Source organism: Centruroides sculpturatus, unplaced genomic scaffold (genome assembly GCF_000671375.1).
Source record: "Centruroides sculpturatus isolate CEXI.00-Female unplaced genomic scaffold, Cexi_2.0 scaffold156, whole genome shotgun sequence".
In the NCBI taxonomy this organism is placed as follows: Eukaryota; Metazoa; Arthropoda; class Arachnida; order Scorpiones; family Buthidae; genus Centruroides; species Centruroides sculpturatus.
The window spans coordinates 274,596-295,718 of NW_019384398.1; the positions used below are offsets into that span (position 1 = coordinate 274,596).

General features: G+C 30.4%; 2 protein-coding genes, 1 long non-coding RNA gene and 1 other non-coding gene across 5 annotated transcripts; 3 read left to right on the top strand and 1 right to left on the bottom strand.

Annotated features, from left to right (window-relative positions):
* Positions 1-6,198: 6,198 nt before the first annotated feature.
* On the top strand, positions 6,199-9,110 carry LOC111618527. The gene is made up of 2 exons (XR_002755588.1): positions 6,199-6,228; positions 9,046-9,110. It is a non-coding gene; the product is annotated as an uncharacterized LOC111618527 (long non-coding RNA).
* Positions 9,111-14,134: 5,024 nt separating this feature from the next.
* On the bottom strand, positions 14,135-14,218 carry Trnal-uaa. The gene has a single exon. It is a non-coding gene; the product is annotated as a tRNA-Leu (tRNA).
* A 552-nt stretch (positions 14,219-14,770) lies between these two features.
* On the top strand, positions 14,771-15,839 carry LOC111618511. Its single transcript, XM_023360050.1, has 2 exons — positions 14,771-15,594; positions 15,729-15,839. The coding sequence occupies exons 1-2, from the start codon at positions 14,979-14,981 to the stop codon at positions 15,752-15,754; spliced, it is 642 nt and encodes a 213-aa protein (XP_023215818.1). The 5' UTR covers positions 14,771-14,978; the 3' UTR covers positions 15,755-15,839.
* A 3,072-nt stretch (positions 15,840-18,911) lies between these two features.
* LOC111618512 lies at positions 18,912-20,920 on the top strand. 2 transcript variants are annotated; one of them, XM_023360052.1, is made up of 5 exons: positions 18,912-18,964; positions 19,133-19,197; positions 19,292-19,332; positions 20,303-20,502; positions 20,811-20,920. In XM_023360052.1, exons 1-5 carry the CDS (start codon positions 18,927-18,929, stop codon positions 20,890-20,892), a joined length of 426 nt encoding a protein of 141 aa, XP_023215820.1. In that variant the 5' UTR covers positions 18,912-18,926; the 3' UTR covers positions 20,893-20,920. The 2 variants fall into 2 exon arrangements, with proteins under 2 accessions (XP_023215820.1, XP_023215821.1); XM_023360053.1 differs by having other exon boundaries at positions 20,309-20,502.
* The last annotated feature ends 203 nt before the right edge of the window (positions 20,921-21,123 follow it).

The following is a 21,123-nucleotide window of genomic DNA, read 5'->3' on the forward strand; positions in this document are numbered from 1 at the left end:
TCTTTATTTGCGTATTTTCTCATAAAATATGACTTTTTGTATTTTTTGTAATTTTCTATAAATGAAGATAACTTCGGAAGTTCACTTCTTGAATTTTTTACAGTTATCTGTTTAGTTAAATCTTGATTTCCTTCAAATTCTTCATGATCTTTATCTGTGTCCATTTCTAATTCTTTGCTTTGTAATTGTTTCGGAAATCGGGTCGGTCTGACGAGCCAGTCCAATCCTTCAATTTTTGACTTACTTTGAGGAATAATCACACCACTGTATTTTTTAAACTGTGGTGAAGACATCACACTGTTTAAATCTTCGTCGTAAGCAACCCGTTTCTCAATTGAAGAACCGAGGATCAACGAGTTTGCTTCAATCATGGGTTTCTCTTTTAGACTTATCCTGGAGTTCTGCCCCACAGGAGCATACATTAAAATAAATAACGGTAAAATCGCCATTAATATATCGCTTCTACTCGTCGTTTATATCGACGATTCCGACTTGAAATCACTTTAAGAATTATTCACTTTCGTAAATATTGTTAGGAAATACTAACATTGTTCGCATTATTGAAATCGCAACAATACAATCATTTACGAAACTTTGTGTCTATATTACTATTTTTTATGATTCATTTACATTATGTAATATCATATCATACGTATTTTGGGGTAATAACATTTTGGTGTGCCGTGTTGAGTCACGATGTGCCGCAAATAGAAAAAGATTGCGGAACACTGGTCTAACGAACATTGGCTCCTTTTTTTGTAATGGAAAGACTATTGTAGCAATATGGAAACACTTTCATGCTTTCACAAGAAGAGCTTAGCTTAGAGATGCACTCGGAACAAACCCGATGACTTTCTTTCTACTAAGAAGACAAAATCTTAAAAAGGACTATCAATAGACTGCTGCAAAGAAAGTTATATATTGATACAATAAAACGAAAATAATTCACCCGTTTTCTTTTTAAATACAGTATAACATGTGTAAGGCCGTATGGGCGAGGAGGAGGTTAAGTCGCTCTGGGAAACCCGGAATCGAATCCGAGCGAATCACTTCCCGGGAATATTTCGTGGGCGGTATTTCGGAGAAAAGGCGTTCAGGCTAGAATCTACATATAAACGGGATTAAAGAAGAAGAAGAAGAAGAAGTGGACGGTACTACCCGAACGCAGCGGCCGGATGGCCGAGCGGTCAAGGTGGCAGCCCACTGTTCTGGGGGACCCGTGTTCGAGTCCAAACGGGTCGAAAAAATCCCCAGGAATTTTTTGGGGGGGTGGTCCGTTCAGATATATCGGGTCCCGTCCCTCACCACCCGTCAGCCCCATTGTGGGCCTGGCCGAACCCATAATGGGCTTGCAAAAAAGAGGCCCTCTTAGTGCCCACAGGGCGGAAAGAGTTAAAAAAACTACCCGAACGTACCCCATACCGTCTCATTACGGGCCTACGATGCATCTGGAAAGAAAGCACTCCATAGGGCGGAAAGTGTCAAAAAACAAACAATAAAAAATTTATAATTAGAAATTTTATATTAATAAATCTAAAATAAATTTTAATGTTTATAATTAGTAAGAAAATTCATAGCATTCTCGGTATAATTATGTAAAATTTATTTAAAGAATTTTAACCTAGACAATCTGGCAACACTTCGCCGTATTCTTTCTTTTAGAAAATGGCGGCCGTCATGGTTAGACGATTTAGAACCTCTCCCAACATTTTCTGTTTACTCAGAAGGTAAGTTCTAACATTTGTTATCTTCTTACGTAATTTTTTTTATAGGATTCTCATTATTATTTTAAATGAATTAATAAAAAATATGGATTACGAAATCAACAGTTACGACATTTTTTTTTAACATGTAGCTATAAACAACAACTTTCCACGTGATCATTTGGTGCTAATTACTAGTTAAATATATGTATAAATTAATATTTTAAAATATTAGTTATGGTATAAATATTTATTTTAAATGAATTAGTGTATTACATTTAAGTGAAAATGAATAATTGTTATAATTAATATCTGTGTCTTTGCATTCTTTAAAAGATTTCTTTGCTGAACGTGTGGACCTTTAAAGATTTGTCTGCAATATAAATGTATATTATGTATGCTTATATTGCAGACATGGTTACACTTCCCATGCTTTATATGGTTACACCCCATGTTTATATGTATATAAGCATGGGGCAAATGGGACACACAGCCTAATTGGCAAACTTTTTTGATTTTGGACCCCCTATAATTTTTTAAAACCTCGCATCAACCACCACCAAAAAGTTTGTGTTACAAGCAAAACAAAGTACAGGTAACCCCCGTATAACACGGTACTTCTATAGCACAGATTCACTCTAACATGGTTCGAGGATTGGGAACATCCCCATATAACATGGGGCTTTTATAGCACGGGTTCACTCTAACACAGTTTGGGAATTGGGTAAAACCTTCGTACAACATGAAATGTAATAAAGGTGCATTCTTTTAAACCTCTGCGTAACTCCGTGCGAGCATTCTAATTGTTTTCATGGTTACTTTGAATGCTCTTTCAACAAATAATCCATTTAATGGTTAAATTTTACAATTGGGACCCTTCTTTTGCCTCTAAAAGCTCATTTTAGAATTATAGATTCCTCCGTTGTGATACTATCGATAGTGCGGGCACCGCCATCTTTCTTTCGCCGTAGTTCCTAAATGACTACAAACAGCAGTGCACTCCCGTTGCAGAGCGACTGCTATTAACGAACGCACCCAAAAACTTACCAGTTGATGATGATCATGCTAAGATCATCATATGGGATGAATAATTCTCTGGTAAAATATTTACTTAAATAATAAATAAGTATTTTATCTATGAAAAAAATGAATAATAAATCCGATTTAAATAAGGATTTAATGGCATGTTTTTTAATTTTTGGAACCTAATCCCTCTTTTCACACTAGTTCTTTGTTTCGTATAACACGGATTCGCATAACACGGCAATTTTTTGGAATGTAACTCCCGTGTTATAGGGGGTTACCTGTACTTACTGCTTTAATACATTTCTTTTAATTTTGCATTTTTTTTCATTTATTGTATATTTATTAATAATAATTTTTGTAACTGACAATCAGTGAGAGGAATAAGCTTGATCCATAGCTCTCTCTTATCTTTAGCTTAAGCTTGATAATTGACCCCTCCATTAATGTTATATCGACCACTTTGGCAACCCCTGGCCTAGTACAATTATACCTCTGAATGAGATGGTTGAACCTTATCAGAGCTGTAGACCATACCCATAGGAGAAAAAAAGTGAAGGGAACTGTACCTCTATACAGTGTCAGTGCAGGGTTATTTTGCACCCTAGGCAAAGCTTACGAGTGCGCATCTTATTTCAAAAGTTAAATTTTATTAATAATATACAAAGCAATATACAATATGTAATCCTTTTAAAAACAGAGATTTTTTTGTTTTAATTAATTTGAAAATTTGCTGTAATAATTCATTTACAAAAAAAGATTTCAAAATAGTAAATTTTGGTTTTAGCATTTTAAAATATTTATCTTAACTGAATTTTGAATAGCGGTAAGTTTAAATCATTTAAGTAAGGAGTTAAATTGTAAAATAGTGTGATGTGTGAGGGATAAGGAAAAAGAATCGATACTTAAATCATATACCGGTATTTGAAAACATATATTTTTACATCCTTGTTGGACTTTAAAGCTTTGTTCTTATTTGCATTTTGCATCCACTTGTGTGTACATTTGATGTAGTCATGTTAATGAATAATAATAATTTTTTAAATTTTAGTCAGGTTGCCTTTAGTCATGGAGATGAATTAGGATCTGGATCTGGAAAGGCAAGTTTTGTTTTGATGTTATAAACATTTAATTCATGTTTTTATATACTGTATATTTGTTTTAATAACAATAACTTGGAAAAATTAATTTTTCTGAGTTATTGAATTTTCACAAGACATTAGAAGTATTATTTAGTTTTAAATCATTATTCAAATTACATAGTAACAAATTAATCTTCCACAAACTTATATATATTTTATTATACTTTTTAATGAAAAAGTAAAAACTACAAGTATAAAAATGATTTATCTGTATTTTTTGTATTATGCAAAGATTTTTCAGTGTTTATTCACCATTCATTGTTCTTCATTACATTAACGCTGCATGTTGTACAATAGACTTCTGTGTGTGATAAACAAATTGTTTTTTTCACCTTTTTTTTTGCACTCACATTGGTTTAGTAGCTTTTTATTTAGGACTACATTTCAGTCCTTTACTTTTTTTTTATTTGTTTTGCATTCATTTCTCTGATTGAGATTGGCTTGTATTGCTTATAAGATGATACTAATTTCTAAATAATAAAATTTGTTTTACAGGATTTTATTTCTAAAAAAAGTAGTTGAGTGCTAAAACCAGATGATATTTTAAATTTTCAGTATATAGACAGAACAAGCACAATATATCAAAATCAAAAAAGATATTGCCATGTATTTTGAAGGTTTTTTAAGTTTTAAGAATTAAAGCGACCATCAGGCATGAGAGAAATGAAGCTACTGAGAAGTTGGCATGATTGTAATTTTCCATTAAGAAATGACAATTCAAAATTTGCATGGTGTATCGGATTCAATACATCTCAACAACTGGTTTGTGTAAATATATCACTCATAAAACCAACACCAGTAAATAACTAGAAAAAAACAATATCTTTATTTATAAAGATATCGTTTTTTTCTAGTTATTTCTTTATTTATAAAGATATCGTTTATACCTGAGGATGTCTGTTTCACATAGATGAAAACGTTCGTAAATTTTCCTTTTTTCTTGTTATTTGCTGGTTTTATGAATATTTGTATCAGATTGATCTAAAGTGAATGATGGAAATTTAAATAAATTTAAACAAATATAAATTATTCATTATGCATAAAAAAAACAATGTAAATTACATTTTTGTTTTTTTTTTAATTGTAGACTTTGAAATACATTTATTTTTATATAACATACATATGACACATATATGTATCATATCGTATACAATAGTACCTTGACTTACGAGTTTAATTTGTTCTGTGATGGAACTCAAATTGCTTTTATATCAAATCAATTATTCCATTGAAACGAATTGAAATGCTGTTAATCCATTCTGGACCCTCCAAAACACTGCAAATTTTTTTGTTACATGTTTTTAAATAAGAAGAATGTACTTATAAATAACGAATATTGTATAAAAACACAATAGAATGTACTGCAATAAACTGGTTTAAAATGACTATAATTGCAGTGTTCGCTGCCTAGATAAAGAAAGAAGACAGAAAATTTGAGAAATGAGATATGGTGGCACCACATACAACATGGAAGTGAACTAATGCGTACATCACTCGATCATGTGTTTTTCTATAAGCTAGCCCATCAGAGATTGGAAAAGTAATGAAAATGACAAAATTATGGCAGTTTTCCATCTTCTTTTACTTAATCTATGGTTTGCTGTGCCAGCTAGTGGTAGGGTATCAGAAGCTGGCTCGTAACCCGAATTTTAGCTCCCGACTCAAAGCAAAAAATTTTGCCGAGAGATAGCTCGTATCCAAAAAAAATCCGTAAGTTGGGACACTCATAAGTCAAGGTACCACTGTGTATATTATATTATATATAATTTTTTATATCGTACTGGTATATATACATAAACATGATATGAAAAATTACTTGAGAAAATGTAGGAAATACAATTATACTTTATATAATCTATTCTCTTATTATGAAAACTATTATAAATTCCTTCATTGTATTTGAGGAAAATTTTAAATTTATTATCACATTTTAAAGATATCTACAGTCATTATGATTTCATAATTTCAAATTAAAATGTGATTATGTAGTAATTTGGATGTGAAAATATGCTAATATTGTTTTCTACTCTTCAAAATTAAATAATTTTTAATGATTAATAAAGCTTATTCTTCAAATAGCTTTAAATTTGAAAAATGAAAACAATGAAAATTTCTAATTGTGTATTAAATTGAATATTTTGTACTTTATATAATAGATTTTTATAAAATATAACAACACAAAGAATTAAATTGTTGATAAAACTTATTGACGGTAATATTCTAAAAGTAAACAAACTTTATATTGAATTTATAATGAGTATTGTTTATTGTATTTTAAGAATTATTCAAACATTTTTACGCATTACAAAAACTAATAATTTTTATACATTTTAGGGAGGAGGAACTGGAGGAACAGTTAGGTAAGTTTAAATATCAATTATATAAACATTGAACGACTATTGTAGTTATTAATGTAAATGTTTTCATGATATATTTAATTAAAATATCTCATATAAACAATTAATGAGATATGCCAGCTTTCAAAAAATAGCAACTTATCAAAGGAAACAATTATGAGATAGTTGGAGGAGCACATGAAACTTTTCAAAGGTAGATACGAATAATTATTTTTGAAGTATAAAGTGATTTCCCATTTTCTCATTGTGTGTGGCTGGAAGATGGTAAACTAATATGATCAACCCATATTAACAATTAATAATAATTTTACTTACTTTTTATTTTTATAGTAATGATACCCTAAATTCATAATTCAGTTTGAATTAAACTGTCTATAACACATATTATGGATAACAGAAAACCCTTAGGGTAAGGATACAAATATAATTTATAAATAGCAAGGTTGAGGCCGAAGTTTTAAATGTGAAAACGTGTACGTCAGACATTCAAGCCTAGAAGTTTGACAATGGTGTTTGGATAGTCAGTAGAATCATGCTCGATGTTCCAAACACCATTGTCAAACTTCTAGGCTTACAGGAAAGCGGCACTGAACGTCCGATGTACACGTTTTTGTGTTTAAAACTTTGGCCTTAACCTCGCTAATATTTTGTATAATCTTTTCTAAAGTTTTGAAAAGTTACATACAACCTTAACTTTATCAAAGAGGAATTTGTCAACACTACAAGTTCAGTAATCTATTACAAATGTTTTCCTTTGCTATAGAAACATTTTCAATTAGAGAGCAAAAATTGCTAGCAAGCATAAATTATCAATTTTCACAAAAGATCTTAAAATAAAATGTTAATAATTTTCTTTTAAAACATGGAAGAAGAATTTTCTTTTAAGATATTTATGACTAAAACTATAACTAATAGAGTCAATGGGTCTGTGTCTATCTTTATATTCTGCATAGTGTTCATTTTGCCTAATATACACATCAGATAAAAGTTTTCAATCTTTTATCAATGTTGAAAGTGAGACACAGAAATTGAAAAACTATTATATAACAGAAGTTGGAAACTGTAGGCATTTAAAAGAAAATTTACGGCTGAAACAATTAGTACCGATGAACAAAAAATATATTTGAATAGTGAATAAATTTGTGAAAATAAATTCAGCAAGCGACACGTGAGATAATTTGATTGACTTGCAAAAAATGTTCCTTGAATATTTTGATCAATTTTAAATGTTTTAAGATAGATAGATAGATATTAACAGTGCCTGTAAATTTAGCTCATAAATGGTACTTTCTGTTAAAGTATTAATTTTATATTATTAAAGTTGTTTTTTTTTTATTATTATTAAATTCACAATAATAATAATGGTTGTAACACATTAAAAATTTTACTTAACAAGGTAAAAGTTTTATTGATCTTTGTGATGGATGACAACATTATGATAGATAACAAAATGGTATTGGAGATAATGTGAAATTTAAGAAAAATTATTGTTTTTATTGGTNTAACTAATTAGGCTATAATAATGTATTTACCAAATTTAATGTACCAAATTAACACGAAATTAATGTATTTAAGAATTATTTATAAATGAATTTTGTCTTCGGTTATGTGCGCTTCTACTCCGAAATGTCATCCGTGTCTACGAGTTCCACGAAATGAGTAAACTTTTCTTTTTCGCCACAAAAATTTCTTCTAGAAGTAAAATTCTCGACTTCGTCTATTGTAATGTCTGTATTTTTTCTTCTTACTGAACAATTCTGTTTATTATTCTTGGAGACAGAATATTTGTTTCGATGGCGTGAATCAATTTGTTCTTTCACCAAATCTTTTTCCTCGATTAGATTTTCGCTTATTTTGTCCAAAATTACGCGATTCTCCGTTGTAAACTTCTCGGATTGTTTGCCAGTCGGTCCACTTAAGACGATATAATTTGTGTTAAAATAATCTTTAAAATTTACACCACGATCCACAGACGAGCCGTTGTATGCATCTCTAGCATGAGTAACGCGGTTTGAGTTCTTCCAGCTTCCTTTCTTCATCTGAACAGCGGGTGGCAAGTTCGTATGTTCGATAGTACGAACTGTATACAGATTGTGTGTTTNTTAAATTCACAATAATAGTAATGGTTGTAACACATTAAAAATTTTACTTAACAAGGTAAAAGTTTTATTGATCTTTGTGATGGATGACAACATTATGATAGATAACAAAATGGTATTGGAGATAATGTGAAATTTAAGAAAAATTATTGTTTTTATTGGTGGTCCAAAAATGATGAAAGTGAATTCACTGCGTTTCATTTTAAAGTCTTGTTAGATACAATTCAGTCTCCTAACATTTAAATGGTGGTAACAATATGAAAAACGTTTAATAAGGGCTGAAAACTTGATCTATGTAAGAAGTTATATATATGGATTTTAATGAAATTTGGCTTAATGATAGCTGAAATAAAATTATTCAGTAGTTTAACACATTAACCGCTATCTGATGTGCCGGCGGTGGTACTAATTAGGGCCGTACAGAGCCATCCAACCACCTGACGTCGCTATAACCAGTGTAGCTCAAGGTTAAATTATCCTGGCTTTGTAAGACATTGTTTTATATCCTGGTGGTGGCCTCTTGCACACATCTATAAAGTTGGCTCCAATCACTGGATATGTTTGAGAACAACAAATCAAATATTTATATAAATAATTTTTTAAATTTAATACTAACATTATAATAATGGAAGAAATATTAACATTGAAAGCTTTCAAATTAAATTAATATAGTAACTGCAACAGTCATAAATGAAATATATAATAAATGTATTCATTACAGAGAAGCTGGAGGAAGCATGGGGAAGAAAGGAGCAGTTCAAGAAGAACAATTTTTTAAGAGAATGGCAAGTTTAAATTCTGATTTTAGAAGAAACATTAATTTTAGTAATAATATTTAAAAGTTTTAGATTAAACCAGTGTAGTGAAATATGTCTAAATACTGTATATTTCTTCAGCTAGTTCTACATTTAATTTATTAGTTAAAACAGATTTTTTTTTTAGTATTCTTATTCTGATATTCTAGAAGCAAATTTTTAAAGATAGTGTTGATGTACTAAACTTTAAAATGATAAAATTTAAATAATGATTTTTGTAAATCAAAAATAAAATAAATCTTTATTTACACTTGAAATTACGATTATAAGCAACTGTTTTAAGTTTAATTTTACTAAATAGGTAGTAGAAATTCTTGTTTGCTACATAATTCATTGATTTTTAACGAAATTTAAAACCAAAACATAAAACAACAAATGAACTAAGTTAAATCTAATAGAGATTTCTGAGTAGAAAAACATCTTTATTATAAATTTAATATTTGAACAAGTTCATGGCAGCACTGGCACGACCATGAGAAGGTACTTAAGGACGTTCCAGGATTTGAACAAATTTCAACATGGGATAGGTTAATATATTTTTTCATACATAATCGGTTATCCGAAAAATCGAGTTTCCGAACAATTCCAGTCCCCAATTGATTCGGATAATTGATGCTCTACTGTAATATTTTGTAATTACAGTGCAGAAAAATGTTTTCGTAATTTTAAAAATAATTTCAATTTTACACCAAGGGATCATCTAAATATACCATTTATTGTGATTTGACATTTAGAAGTAATTATATTAAAAATTGCATGATAATGAAGTTATAGATTCAAAAACATAGTGCATTATTCTCTATTATATTTACTATTACCTTTAGGCTGTGTACACATTAGGCATTTTGAAACACGTTTTAAAGAACCAAGAGATATACACACTCAAATGCGCGTTGATAGATTTTGGTTAGAACACGCGTTTTGTGGGCGTCAGCTGCCCGCTTTGAGATACATGTGTTGCCATGTTGTTGTACATTCGATTGCGCGCTTTTGGGAAGAGTGGACGCTCATTGGGCGAAATGGAGAACGATCATTTCGATACTGATCTATTTATCGATGAAATCTAAAATAGACCAGCCATTGTCAAATGATTTTATAGACATTCTAAAATAATTAAAAAACTTGGATTCATATTGTCTTAGTTTTGGATACAACGTCACAAACATTCCATGCATCAGTCTATCTCATAATATTGGGTGCACCCAAAATTCTCTTTGCCTCTGCCATCGTCCTTTATAGCAACAATAGAGGAGCCACACACAAGCAATTACTTTCACGTCCATTTCCAATCCGAGCCAGTGAGAACGGTCTTTGAACGCCGAGCTAAACGCGCGGTGTGTACATTGCTAACGCGCGTTTAATGCAACGCCTAATGTGTACACAGCCTTAACTTCTTTCATTATTTCAGAAGTTGAATGAAGTTATAAAGTAAAAATTTAATGTTGCCAAAATTTATTTCTTTACTACAGGTAAATAAAGTATAAAGATCATATACAAATGATAAATTCTAGATTTGTATTGAATTATTGATTGAAAAATTTCATGGAAAGGGTTTTAAGGGAATGTAATTGCCAAATATTTGATCATTAAAAAATGGTATATTAGAAATTGGGACGCTTGTGTAGATCTGTTGTAATTTTTGAACTCTTCTTGTAATATTAGTTATGATTAATTTTGGAATTAGATAATTTAAATGTAGACATATTAATATTTTATTTTTACTATAAGTAATAATCAAATTTAAAAGTTTTATTTTAATTTTTTATTGATAGGTAAAAGTTTTATTGATCTTTGTGATGGATGACAACATTATGATAGATAACAAAATGGTATTGGAGATAATGTGAAATTTAAGAAAAATTATTGTTTTTATTGGTNTGTTTATTTTTGGAATTGATAGTGTGTAAATCTTTGTACAGGTAATTATGAATTAAAATATGAAATCTGAATCATGTAAGTTTCAATTTGATTTCTTTGTGTGTTTTTTTATATTTAAGCCATTTCTTAAACGTTCATTTGATATGCTGTTTCAATTACATGAAATTCTAAATTGTTAGGTTATAAAGAGTTTTATGGATTAATTATTCAAGAAAGATGGCCCAATGGCCGAGCAGTTAACGTGGCAGCCTACTGCTCTGGGGGACCCAGGATCAAATCCGGACATGTCAAGGAATCCCCAGGAATTTTTCGGGAGGTTGTCCGTTCGGATATGTCGGCCCCGTCCTTCACCACCCGGTCGCACCATTGTTGGCCTGGTCAAAACCATAATGGGCCTGCTATAAGAGGCCCTCTTTGTATCCACAGGGCGGAAAGAGTATTAAAAAAAATGTGATGTTAAGAAAGTATATTTTAAAAATAAAACAAAACCAATTTGTACAAAGCTTATTACATCATGGTAAATTAATAATTAGGTTAGGCCTATAGGGTAGCAGTTGTTATTGGAATTTATAGTTTAATATATATAAAATTTTATACATGAAGTATGCAGAAATTTTTTTAATGTTATACCACTGCCAGCCAAAATGTTTGAGAAGCACCGATCAACATATATGAAGAAAAATAGTTCCGTGTTCATTACAAAAAAGTTGAATGTAATATATTGTCTTGTATACAAAAGATATATTAGAATATGTTCTATTATTATTATCTGAAATTTCTGATATTTTTGCAGGATATTTGAGATTACAAAAAACAGTCACATAATGCCATATGAAGTGATACTTAAACTTTTAGTTTTCATTCTCTATTTTATTACTTTCTGCTGCTATAGCTTTGTTACTTAGCTATGGTAATAGAGTGATACACATTCAAGATCCAGCATATTGGCTCTACTCTTATTTAGAGAGATACTGTAATATTTATATGAAACTTTACAGTAATAAGTTCATATTCATACATAATTCTCTGCATTTCATGAGAAATTAATAAAAACAAAGTATTTTATGTTATCATTTTATTAAAAAGTGCATCAAGAGATTGTTAGTGATGAAAATGCATTTTACTTAGAAATTTTTGGTAGAATTGTAGTGATTATAACATTTATATTCTTTAAGATTCATACAGCTCATACAGAATTGTTAAAGTTAGTATTAGAAAATGGAATTTTTACTTTTTATTGTAATTATCAACATCGTGATAAAAAGCTGGCAAAGAATCTTTGACTTTCCTGGCATTCCAACAGGAGGTTAAGAGGACCAGAAAGGAAGTTTGATAATTTTCAATTATACTATGATATAAAAATATTTTAGCCAAAAAAATTCACATAAGGAATTATATGACAATAAAGAAAGAATTTTTTCCATACTAGAGGTAACTGTTTAAAAAACTTTTTCCAAAACAAAAACACGTGGGAAAATTCTTTAAAAAAAAATTTCCCAAGTTTATTCTCCACTATATCATGATAGTGCCATATCTGACTACAAAGTTAAAATGTTGGGTTCAACATACATGTATTACATAACACTTGAACTGCTTAAAATATTGAAAACAAATATAGAAAATAATCAAGAAAATAAAATGTTGCCAATTATAATCTTAGTTTGCCATTTTTCTACTAATGAGCTAATGCAGTTCTGATGTACATAGTTTGTTTCCATTAATAATGAAAACTTTTGCAATATAATATAATATTATAAATACTACTTTTCCTACCACAAAGCTTGTTAGCTACAACCAGACTATTTTTATGCAAGATAGATTCTGCAACTGGAATTATACATATCAAATATAGTACACATGGCATTTTTGTGTTTGTATGGTGAATTCTTGTAGAAAAATGATTCCATGAGTCAATTTTTCTGTTTAAAGTATCAAATCACATAGTTAACATTACTTTCTGAATGAATAATGATGTGTTGTTTTACATTCAAACATTTATAACTTGTTATTTTATTGATATTTAATCCTGTATTATAGCTCATATTGAAGGAATATTTATCTAAAAGTGTAAATTTAGTTTTATTAATTAATATCAAATTATAATTATGAATGTATGTGGCTTTAATCCGAAAACTAAGTTCTGTAGACTATCATTACAGCTTTCAGGTTAGACACTACTTTTATTGCTTTTACATATGCATTTCAGGCTTATATAAATGCTAATCCCCTCTTCAGTGTAATACTACAAATTATTGAAATTCATATAAGCTACCATAAGTGATATTTAGAATAATTATATTTAGTGCATTATAAATTGAGCATATAAATATAAATAGTTTGGCTTTAAATAATAATAATAATTTACCTCACAGTTTTCGGGCAATTCAATTATATTTCTAACAACTTCTCCTAAAGTATCTTGAAGATACAAGAAATTAACGTCAGTGGAATTATGCTCGACGTTCCAAACGCCATTGTCAAACTTCTAGACTCACGGGAAGGCGGCACTGAACGTCCGACGTACACGTTTTCGCGTTGTAAACCTCGGCCGCAACCTCTCTGTGAGCGTACACGATTCAAATAATGAAAAACTTTATTCGAAATATGCCAAACTTTAACATTTGATTCCTCCCTTTCTGGACACGAACCCGAATCACCGGCTATATACACAAGTACGAGTAATTTTTAAATTGAAAGTTAATTAAACGATGCTTTGGCAGTATATTTTAAACCGAGTAAATTTAGTATTTAAAATTATGCAAAATATATATATATCGTATTATTTTGCAGTCGTAGTCCTGGGGTTGAGTGTAGGGTGAGCGAGACAAGAATATTGGAGACAATAAAAACACGTCCGTTCACTTTCGGGTCCTCACTCGAACTGTCTTTATTTTATTGGTGTTGTTAACCTCATTCCAAAATGGACGAGATTAACAAAGTAATTTACAGAAAAATATATACAAAATTTACAAATATGTTAAATATATGCAGAAAACCATTCGTTCTCAGAGGATTAATCTGTTCAAGACTACGAACGTACAGTACTGTACATCATCTCGGATGCAATGGAACGATAAGGTTGAACCCCGGTAAATGTTTACTCCAGCAAAAACAACATGTCAGAAGTGGGGTTCGAACCCACGCCCTCATACGAGGACCAGATCTTAAGTCTGGCGCCTTAGACCACTCGGCCATTCTGACACATTGTAACAGTATCCTAATCGCCTTATTATCAAATCGAAAAGCAATGGTTATCAATCATATAGTTCAATATAAAAAAAGATAAAAAAAAAATTTGATTTTCAAAGAGGAGGTTCTATCAAAACAAACGAAAAAATTACCTAACAGATTAATGTGTATTTTCAAACCAGCTTTAAAAAAACTCCAGCAAGGAGTTGGCTTACTGATTCATTGCCCAATTTCTCACTGATCCTTCGCTTCATTGTGGGCCTGGCCCACAATGGGGCGAAGTTATTTCACAAAATTATTTCAAAATGTTATTTTAGATCAATTACTGTTTACTTATGATTACAAATAATCATTGATGAGAATTTATCCTATTGCAACTCAAATATGAAACATTTTGTATTGTAAACTGATTAATCTTTAATTCATATCTTTGTCTACTTATGATACAGTGTTTGTGATTATAGTAATTATATCTATAATGATATTTATTTAATTTTATCATTCGTAACTTACTAACACACACACATTTTTTTATTAGTTTTTAAATTATTACTCAAAATAATGTATAAACACAGTATTTATACATGATTTTCAGTTTTATAAGTATATAGTGTTATAGGTGTAGTCTAACCAACTGTATAACAATTCCTTTTAAAATTTGCTATCTTCCACATTATAATCCATTGTTTTTATGATATAATAATTATTAAAATAATTCATTAACAATTAAAGAAAATGTAAATGATTATTAAACAATTACATTGAAGTTAAAATGGGAGGTAAGAGTTCGAAAAACGGAAAAGAGGACATTTCAGAAGATACAATAGACCAGCAATTATCAGAACAGGGCGAAAATATAGAATATGAAATAGAAAATAGTATATTTGTCAGTGAGACTGAGGAGAATACATGCGAAACTATAGACGTAGAGTCACTTCCATCCAATTCTTCCAGTACATTAAACAGCAATAGTGAATCAGAAACTGATTTGCCACATACCAGTAACACCAAACGTCATAGCATTCAAGTATTAAATGATATCTACAAATACACAACAAACGACGAATTAATTTACGACTTGAGACATTTTTATAAAGCGTATATCAATTTGGATAAGAAGTTTTCCGTTAGAAAAAGAAATGGAAAACCTTTACTCCCTCGTAACAAACAATTAACTGACTATGATATAAATAACTTTAAACAAGAGCTGGAAGAATGGAAACAAGAACAAAGATCCGAAATAAGTGAAAAATGGAACAAAATAAGACACGTTTATAGACCACCCGGTTTATTTCCTCCTCCTTCGCCAAGAAACAGTCTGTGGAAAAGACTGAAATTAAGAGTGAAAGGACAAATAATTAAGGCTACGTTAAATAATGAAGATTTGGGTACGTGTGTTTGTTTTTTTTTAAATAATTATTTTAATAAAATATCATTGATTCTTCGGGCATAAAGAAGCCCTTTTTTCCACTCAATTGGTCAGACTCAGAATCTTTGATTAGATTTTTTTTTTACATTTCAGAACCTCCGAAATCTGAAATGAAGTAATAGCCGCCATGTTTTTGTAATTCACAACGTTTTTAAACATTTGTTTTCCAAGTATTTTCAATAAAATTTCGATCTACGAATAACATTTACCTGTTTTTTATTTTTTAAATTAATAAAATATATACTCTATAATACGTCGAGCGGCGCTCGACGTTCGACGTTCACGTTTTAGAGATGGAAACGTCGGCCGCAACCTCGTAATACCGGTTGAATTTTTTAAATTTTTCGGCATTTTTCTGTTGTTATTCTTTTACCAGTTCTTAAAAAGCCATATAATTCTTTGTAGTGACCATCATATGGTATACATAACTGTCCTTGTATAAAGATGTCATTTTGGAGCACGTAGTGGAAGTTCACATCATACAAGCAAAACTTTGCAGCCTGACACAGAGTCCGTGTTCATATATTCTTGGCTTCATAAATTAAATGTTTGTCTGAGGCTGAAGCTGGAGCAGGAGCCATAAACCGAATCTGTACGAGTATGTTTCAAAATGTCTGTCGGGATAAAACACAATATTTTATACTACAAAAAATGTCAGCAAAGCAACGGTGTGTGTGTATGCGTGGTTGGGCAGCTGTTGTTTATAAACCTGCTTGTTTCCCTCGTATTTATCTTAATATGGAATGTTTACGTCTCTTAATATATCTCATATGAAGTTCAGTTTTTATTGACAGTTGATCCTCGTGGCTTTGGATATAATAGATAATTGGAACTATCAGATCATTCATGAGTTATAAAAAATAAAAATTTCTTCTTAAGAGAATAAAAAAAATGTACATTATTTCCCTTTTCTTTGACCTTGGGATGAAAATAATTATGTTTGCACTTGTCTTTATCACGCAATATTATATTAAAATATTGATCGGGATAACAATAATAATGAAGTTCAGAAAGGAACTAGCAGAATCACCTTCATCTCCCAACCTTTAAATTCACCTTTAAGATACCCTAAAAGATTTTAATTAGAAAAATAATAATAATAATAAAGCTCAGTTAATGTAAATATAATTGATAAATAAAGATCGATTATTACTGTGTTATTTTCAGACTGTAACTTTTTTAGTTTAGTAGTTAGTTACGTATATAATACTCAGACTCAACACATGCATATTTGATAAGTAACCAATAATACTTTCAATACTAAGTCACGTGTTCTAGTAGTTTGATCAATCTTCCTATAATATAGGCTACTACAAACCTAATTTAACGAAGGTAAGTCAGTGAGATAGCATTTAGAATTTTATTGTATAGAACACGTGGATAAAACCATTTAACACTGGTTGGGCACGTGTTAAAATGTTTCTTTTTCACGTTTGTAACACTTAAATAGGGGCCAGTTTTCTTATATAAAAGACCTCCCGGTTGACGTATACGAACAAACTAAAGTGGGTCCATAGTGAGCTCGGTCTGGCCCATAAATCTCTGATTGATTAATAGACTAAATGAATAAATGCATTATAGTGTTCTTGAAAATGAAATTATTACATATAGTTATTTAGATAATTAAGAAATGTACAGTATATGTGTGTATGTTTTTTTTTCTATTTTTGAGGATGTTTATGAGACAAAGTAAGAGATTTATCAACATAAATTCTATAAAAAGAAATCTTCTGAAAGGTTTAGAAGCATCTGATTCGGAAATACCAAATATAGATTCGAATGAATTTCATGAAAAAAATAACTTAGATACAACAGAATTAAAACGTGTTAAAAGAAGAAGGACACCATTAATATTACAGAAAAATAGGTATAAAAATAAAAAAAAGACAAGAAAGAAATGCAAAAAGAAAAAATCGAATGTAGAAAAGGAAAATCTAGAAGGAAAACCGAAGCCGAAGTAAGAGAAATATTCTTTATGTTTTCTAATTTTAATTATAAAACCAATACGTTTTTTAATTAAACCATTTCAAACTGTAGAAATGCCTCTCACGATTCCGACAATATAATTGATATCGTCACCATGATATCGGAAGTAAGTGTGAGTGACATCGAGCAAGAAAACAAGAACGATAACAAAATAAAGGAAATAATAAGTCCATTGTTACTTTCGCCAGAATTAAGAAGACCGTCATCCGCAGTTAAAAAGTTAAATAAGAAAAAGACGAAAATGTCGAAAGGTAATTTGAGTTATTTTTAATTATATTATTTATAATATACATAAAAACAAGGGTAAAGTTGATTATAAGGGTCAAACACAACTGAAGTTAGGAGTCAAAAAGGATTACGTAAAGAAACCTCACATTACCTCTGAAGGAACACAAATGCAACGTGAAAAAAAAGCCACATTAATACAATTTTCGCGGTAATGTCAATAATGGAAGAGTGGGACGAAGCAAACGTTAGCGAGGTTGCGGCCGACGTTTTCATCTGTAAAACGTGAACGTCGAACGTCGAGCGAAGTGGCGCTCGACGTTCGACGTTCACGTTTTCGCATTGAAAACGTCGGCCGTAACCTTACTATTATTAAAAAACAGTTAACCATTAATATGGACATGGTAAAAATAAAGATATACAAGAGCAAAATTAAAGAAAAATCCTTGAAATTTCCAGATTTTGACACTTTTAATGTTTTACTTTTTATACAGGTATAGACTACAGTCGACCCCCCCTATAACACTGTTGATTATTCCGTTTTATATGAATTCCATGTTGTACGAGTCACTTAGGTTTTACAAATACGTGTGCCGGGCTGTGAACGGCTCACGTATTTGTAAAACCTAAGTGACTCGTACAACATGAATTCATATAAAACGGAATAATCAACAGTGTTATAGGGGGGTTCGACTGTACATCTAATATAATTACATTCTTTACAATTGAAACTTAATAATTATTCAACGACTTACTTTCAGCATATAAACAAAGTCAGAAATCAGAAGATATAAAATATGTTAATGAAGAAACAGATGAATTGAAAAGAAATAAAATAGAGGTAACTTATAATTTTTATTATAAAACTTTTTCGTAACATTTCAAGGAATACACTACATTCAACAATTGAACATGCTATTGTAACATAGCAGAGAATGGTGCACAGCATATAAAACATGTCTTGCCTTGATTACAAATAAAACACATCTGTACTGTATCTGTAGGATTTATAAGATTGCTATTTTTATTTCCTAGGAATTACAATTTCGTGTAAATCCATATTCAAATAATTCAAACAAAATGACTATAAGAAACTTACAGACTGAAATAGAACTGGAGTAAGTTTATCACTTTTTGTCAATATTTCTATACTTTAAGTTTAATAATTCACAGATAACTAATGTAATATTCATATTATTGAAATTCGATATTATCCTAAAAAAGAATACGAATAGTTATGTAGTGTAATAGTGTAAAAATTTAAATTATTTCTAAATATTTCACAGAATTGCACAACCGATCAACAAGCATCGTACAGATGTGTTAATTCCCAGAATATCACTTTCAGATGGTAAAACAATATTAATTTTATTATTAGCATTAATGCCTAATATCAATTTTACATTCAATATAAATGTATTATATTATTTTTAATATATTTTTAGAAGTTCATCAGAATATGATAAATTCCACATCAGAGAATGAGGTAATTTTTATATATTTATTTTAAAATAAAAATATTTGTGAGTACGTTTACAAATGATTTGTCGAGATTTTAAGAAGGCCATTGCTAATTTATCAATGGAAAAATTAAGAACGGAAGACCATGCGGTCAGTCCACCGCTCTATAGATCCAAGATTGATTCGCTGTCCAATTGTGGGCTTGAAGAAATGAGGAATGAAGGAATGTGAAAGAAGCTCTGGTAGTGCTCACCTGATGGAAAATGGTGAGCATTACGAAAATAATTTATGTAAAAACATCAATTAAATCAGACGTTTTAAACCCTCGATATGGCCTTGTGTATATCGATAGTTCATCTTTATTATGGTTACCGTAATCCTTTCCAACTGCATTTTCCTAAAACAATCTGAGAATTTCAAAATATACATCTGAAAGTCCAGTTTATATCCTATTATTCTACGTAGTTCTTAAGAAGGGCCAAACATTTCTCTCATCGTGGCACAAATTTTTGGATATAACTCTCATAGGATGTTTCCAGTTGCTTATGCAGCCATAATCTCCTGATGTCTTTACATCGTCGTAACTTTCAAATTGCTTCTTCATTAGGTCAAAATGATGATAATCAAGATAACAGATGAGGTAAAGTGGTTTAATTTGGGCATCTTGGATGCTCGTCGTTTCGTTTCTGCTTTGATAGATAGTTGTTTCTGTACAAAGTATTCATTTCTCGAGAAAGTTTTCTTGTATTCTTATTAGATGTTTATAACAATCGAAAACTTCTGTGTTCCTCCAGCGTAGAAATTAACAGAACACTCGCCATTTTCGAAAGCCCATATTTCCATAGCATCTCATCAAACGAGATTGGGAAATGCTGCTGAGGCAACACAGAAGGAATTACACCCTCATACGTATATTTAGAAATTTTGGAATTGTGATTTGAATACATTCAGAATAATAATTGTTTATTGTATGTTATAAAAGTTACATAAATAAGTTTCAGATGCAAATGGCTACAGAGATAATAGAAGATGTAAACTCGAAGCCTCCACCAAGAAACGAATCATTGCCAGAAAACTTTATCGAAATGTTAGAAAAAATTCCTCTAGATATTCCTAATTCTTCTAAATTCGCATGGGAAACATATCAAAAATTACAGGAAAATGACTTTAAAATTTCTCTTTCTACCGTACAGAGGTTTGTTTTTATATTAGAGAGGTTGCGGCTGACGTTTTCAACGCGAAAACGTGTACGTCGAACGTTTAGCGACTCGCCGCCTTCCCGTAAGCTTAGAAGTTTGACAATGACGTTTGCAATGTCAGTCGACGTTCCAAACGCCATTGTCAAACTTCTAGACTCACAGGAAGGCGGCGCTGAACGTCCGACGTACACGTTTTCGCATTGAAAACGTCAGCCGCAATCTCTCATTTTCTATTATTTCTTATTATAAAGTACAAAAGCATTATTTAAAAATGGTTACAAGATCATTTTCTTTTATTATTTAGAGGTTTAATGACACCGACTGAACAACGTATCTTGAAAGAATTATACGACAAAATGGTGAAAAATTCAACGGAGAATGAATGATTAATAATCAATTATGTGGATTTAAATTAATAATAAATTTTAAAATTATATCAATATTGTTTTGTTATCAATTATTGCACAAATAATTATTATTATAAATCGGACAATTGTTTATTTCTAGTAGGATAATCCATTACGACTCATACAATTATGCCAAATTTATTTATGCTTAAAGAAGAAGATAAGATTATTCTTAACGTTGGTGGTACGAAATACAGTTGCCCTTTTCGC

Bases quoted from the DNA above. Each gene is read 5' to 3' on its own strand.
- LOC111618511 (XM_023360050.1), top strand. From the start codon at position 14,979: ATGGGAGGTAAGAGTTCGAAAAACGGAAAAGAGGACATTTCAGAAGAT. The intron at 15,595-15,728 runs GTACGTGTGTTT...TTTACATTTCAG, and splicing joins GTTAAATAATGAAGATTTGG to AACCTCCGAAATCTGAAATG.
- LOC111618512 (XM_023360052.1), top strand. From the start codon at position 18,927: ATGACTATAAGAAACTTACAGACTGAAATAGAACTGGA. The intron at 19,198-19,291 runs GTAAAACAATAT...ATATATTTTTAG, and splicing joins CAGAATATCACTTTCAGATG to AAGTTCATCAGAATATGATA. The intron at 20,503-20,810 runs GTTTGTTTTTAT...TTTATTATTTAG, and splicing joins TCTCTTTCTACCGTACAGAG to AGGTTTAATGACACCGACTG.